At 48.0% G+C, this 5,000-nt stretch overlaps 1 protein-coding gene across 1 annotated transcript in view; it reads left to right on the forward strand.

Moving 5' to 3' along the window:
* Window positions 1-5,000, forward strand: part of LOC105906218 (teneurin-1-like) — a 135,957-nt gene that overhangs the window by 114,663 nt on the left and 16,294 nt on the right. Inside the window, exons 22-23 of the mRNA XM_042702805.1 lie at window positions 1-100; window positions 4,057-4,606. The exon at window positions 1-100 is cut by the window's left edge and continues 165 nt beyond it. Coding sequence (XP_042558739.1) covers window positions 1-100; window positions 4,057-4,606 — 650 coding nt within the window. The remainder of the gene's footprint in view (window positions 101-4,056; window positions 4,607-5,000) is intronic.

Below are 5,000 nucleotides of genomic sequence, written 5' to 3' on the forward strand. Positions count from 1 at the left end.
CGCGTCCAGCAGGTCACCACCAACGGAGAGATCTCCGTCATCGCCGGAGCAACCACGGATTGCGACTGCAAGATTGACCCCAACTGCGAGTGCTTTTCAGGTGGGATATGCTAGATACGGAGAGATTCGGCATGGAGCAGTATGGAGGCCGGATGTGCCATGGCCTGAAAGTTGGTGACATCTTCACAAAATCAATTACAGTACAAAGCGCAGGACCACAAAATGAAAGCAAACTTTAAAATAAAAGTTGAAATTACACGAAAAATACAAAAAAATAGGATTTTAAGTTTAGCACGAGGCACCTCATACCTTATTAACATGGCCAATCTCCATCATTCATATTCGATCTCTTGTGCAACCAAGTTGTGAGTCCATCTTTACTTCTCAGTGCAGTGGAGTACAGCCTGAAGGGTGAATTTTGAGACTCTGTAAATACCCACAAGGCAATATGGACAGTCAGGCGAGTGGATACACGTATCATTTACATACATATAAGTATGCATAGCCTACATATGCATCAGGAGAGTATACAGTGTATTGGCACATACAGCAATGCTCCAGCACTCATGCGCGGACAGAGAGAGAGGGACATACATATACACAGAGTGTGTGTGAGAGAGGGAGATACAACAACAACACACACACATACACACACACACACACACACACACACACACACACACAAACACACACACACACAGTGTTTTTCCAGGTCAGCTGCACAGCAGGGGATAGCCTGTGCAGGAGCAACTAGCACACATGCACGCAGCAGCACACATGCACTGATGCATTCACCAAGATATGCATGCTCCAAAAAGGAGGAAGTCACTCAACTCTACTCTGGCCTATAAACTCTACAAGCATATTTTCAGGAGCACAAGAGCTCACTTTCTAGTAGTACAAAGTGTACAAAATGCACTCTACCTCATTATTATCATCAGGACATGCCGCTGACACACATTCAAGTATATATATACATACACACACACATACAAACACACATACAAACACAAACTCACACACAGAGACACACACACACAAACAGTGAGAGAGCATGCCTCTAAAGTCATTAAAATATAGCCTGGCCCTGATGGCTCTCGTGTGTGTGTGTGTGTGTGTGTGTGTGTGTGTGTGTGTTTGTGTGTGTGTGTGTGTGTGTGTGTGTGTGTGTGTGAGAGAGAGAGGGAAATAAGATCTGCTGTATTATTCCCTGTCTTTAGAGGAACCCTGCCAAAGCAGAGCAGAGGCGCTGAATAATTAATCTCGTCCTTTGGATCGTGGGGAGAGATCACGAAATTGTGTGATCGTCACGGTGACAGACAAAAAATAAATATATATAAAAATAAAAGGAAAGCCCATTTTGGTCTCTGGGAAGCTGGTTTACATAGGCGCAGGCCAGATTTTGTTCTGAAGTCATGAAGCATAGGCGTCATTTACACTGGGGGTGCCGGGGACACGTCCCCATCGATTTCATACCCACCACTTCTGACAACTGAAAATGACAACAAGCAAAGCAATGAGCAGCGAGCAAAGACTGTCACGCATGGACTACAGTTATCGTGTGGCGTGTGGGAGCATTACGCTGACTCACCCATAGGATTGGTGGATCTTAGGATCTGGCTCTTGTTATTAAATAAGCAAATTGATTTAGCCAAGTTATGAAATTCGTGGCGGACTTAGCTCGTTGCTTGTTGCTTGTTGCTTGTTGCTTTGCTCACTGCCCAATGAAATTAGGGCCCCAAATCTCACTACAATGAATACCTTCTCAAAGTGCTTAATCACCAATTTATAGATGAAAATCAAACTGGAACACCAAAATGAATGTTGTTTAATGTGTAATGTTGTTATTTGTTAAGCCTACATGAGTATGGGGCCTATTCTTTGATGAACCCCAGTTGGATAATATCATCTTTGTTCCAGTGCAGGCTAGCCTAGGTTTGAAATGAATGCTTTTCTATCGTTGGTCAGAAACATGTCTTCCTCATGTTATCTGGTTTGAAATTGTTTCTAAATATTCCTACCATTGCAGTTCTCATTGTGTTTGCCAAGCGCAAAAAAAAAGTCAGATTTGGTGTCATAACAGCAGCTCTGGCCAGGCTAATCTCTAAGTAGCTATCTGCTAGTTAATAATGTCAAGCGTAGCCTGCATTATACTTCACTTATTTATACTTCAAGGAGTAATCCACGATTCTAATCCCATACACTTTTTTTTGTCTGAGTCAGTGAATTGATCCTCACGGTCCCCTAGCTGTGCGTTCAGTGTTTGTGCTCAAAAAACTCCAGTTCGGATTTAGTCAACAGTCTGTTTCGCATGCTGTGTCTGTGCATGTGTGTGTGTGTGTGTGTGTGTGTGTGTGTGTGTGTGTGTGTGTGTGCGCGCGCGTGTGCGTGTGCGTGTGCGTGTGTGTGTGTGTGTGTGTGTGTGTGTGTGTGTGTGTGTGCGGGGTGGGGGTGGGGGTGGGGGTGGTGTTGCCTGAATGACTGTGTTTGTGTGTGTCTGTGTGGGAGGTGGCTGAATGTCTGCATGCGTTTTTGCCACCATTTTCAAGGCAGGAGCAGTCAGTGTGAGCCGAGACCGAAGAGAATGACAGGACAGCAGGGCTCCAGCTCTAGAGCTGCCGCATGCCAAGCCTGTGGCATCAGAACCGAGCCCATCTTAACAGTGGGCCCCTAAAGTTATGCAGCCCACTGCAGGCAGCCCCGCGGTCCCCACTAGCCGCTATCACACTCCGACAGAACTGGGCGGCGCTGAGCGGACGAAGATGGAGAAATTAGCGTTTGTTGAGGTCCGCTTTACTGCTGTCAGAGATCGAGATTTATCAGCTCATTTCAAGACGCAGCAGTTTGTTTTATTCTGGAGATAGGAAGGAGGCATAGAGGGACGGGAGAGGGGAGAGGCTCAAGTGTTTGACACACACACACACAACAATATACATACACACACAAACACACATTCCCGCTGCCCCAACCTATTGTAGTGACACACACACACACACAACAATATACATACACACACAAACACACATTCCCGTTGCCCCAACCTATTGTGACACACTGACAGTGTGTCAGTGTGTCTCTCTCTTTCACTCACATACACACAAACACACACACACACACACGCACACAAACACGTCACTTTTAACCACATAGCTACACCTGCACCTCCTTCTTGCTGTTCACATGTTTGGCTTCTCTCGTCTCTCACCTCTCTCTTGACATAACAGTGTTTGTGCAGCTCTCTCACACTGATGTGCAAATAACCTGTTTACATCACCGAGTACCACCATGTCATACACACTTCAAACACACACGCACACACACACACACCACACACACACACACACACACACACACACGTACACACACACACACACACACACACACATCCACATAAACACACACACACACACACACACACATACACACACCCACACACACACACACACACACACACACACACACACACACACATACAAACACAAACACACACACTCTTGGTCCAGTATGCAGGTGGAGCAGTCCTACACACACTCTGTGTGTATAAATCTGTGTGAAAATTGAAAGCTCTTTGGCTGGTCACAGCCGTAAATTCATCAAGAGCTCCAGAGGAAGCAGAGGCAGAGTGGAGGAGAGGAGAGGAGAAGAGATGAGGGCCACAGATAAGAAAGATAAACACCTTCACAGTTAACCAGTGCAGTGGGGACCAGCCGCCTCATATATACCTTTCCACTTTTTCATTAAAGGAGCAATGCCTGATTATAATCCAATACACTTTTTGTCGAAATCAGCAAGTTTCTCCTCACATTCCCTAGCTGTTTGTTCTGTGTGTACACAGTCCTGGTTCTGGAATGGAAAACAAAGTGGATCAGATGTACACCATTCCTGACGCTCAGCAAGGTTGTTTCAGGAGCACTGAAGGGGCGGGGTCTAATTCATTGGCAGCTGAGGTCAAATATCAACAACCTTTCCTCAGGATACAAGGACCACACCTTTAAAGTTTATTTTTTATTCCTTTGTTTCTCCTTGTCTTTCATTTACATGCTCTGCACTGCGCAGGAGATGGAGGCTACGCCCGCGACGCCAGGCTAGAGGCTCCGTCTGCGCTCGCCGTCTCACCCAACGGCACGCTCTACATCGCCGACCTGGGGAACATCCGCATCCGCGCGGTGAGCCTCAACCGCCCGCGACCCGGCGCCGCCGGCCTCTACGAGGTGCCCTCGTTGCCCGACCAGGAGCTGTATGTGTTCAGCGCCAACGGCACACACCTGCACACGCGCCACCTCATCACCGGCGACTTCCTCTACAACTTCACCTACGACTCGGCCGAGAGGCAGCTCAGCGCCGTGGTGGCCAAGAACGGGCAGGCGGTGCACGTGCGGCGGGAGGGCGGTGGCGGAAGCGGTGGCAGTGGGGGTGCCAGTGGCGCCCCCTTGTGGCTGGCAGTGCCAGGCGGGCAGGTGTTCTGGTTGAGCGTGAGCATGGCGGGCGGCCGGGCGCTCAAGCGGGTGTCGGCGCAGGGCCACGATGTGGCGCACCTCTCCTACCATGGTGGCACGGGTCTCCTAGCAACCAAGAGCAACGAGAACGGCTGGACCACAGTCTATGAGTAAGGCTTTTTTCCCCTTTTTTCATCCCCATCCATGTGCTTGTTTTTCTCTCCCTCTCTCTCTCTCCCTCTCTCTCTCTAATGCTCCCTTCTTCACGTCTCTTTCCTCTAATCACTCCCTCTGTGCTCGCTCTTTTGCTCTCTTTCCCTCCATTAGAGGAAGGGAGTTATATCACAGGTGCATTCTTTGGAAGACCAACTAAAAGCTCTCAGAAAACAAGCTCACCCTCACAGAATGGTTCACACTGAGCTCTATAACGTTGCCATCTTGCTGCAGTTAAAGATGTCATTTGTGCAATTTGAAATGCCTTTCAGAGACATATGTTACATTCTCATCCTAAATCCCCCATGGTAATTACTTGCCAATGACGGTCTTCTTCTGAAGCTCCTGAGG

The sequence above is a fragment of the Clupea harengus genome, chromosome 20, assembly GCF_900700415.2.
Source record: "Clupea harengus chromosome 20, Ch_v2.0.2, whole genome shotgun sequence".
NCBI classification, from domain to species: domain Eukaryota; kingdom Metazoa; phylum Chordata; class Actinopteri; order Clupeiformes; family Clupeidae; genus Clupea; species Clupea harengus.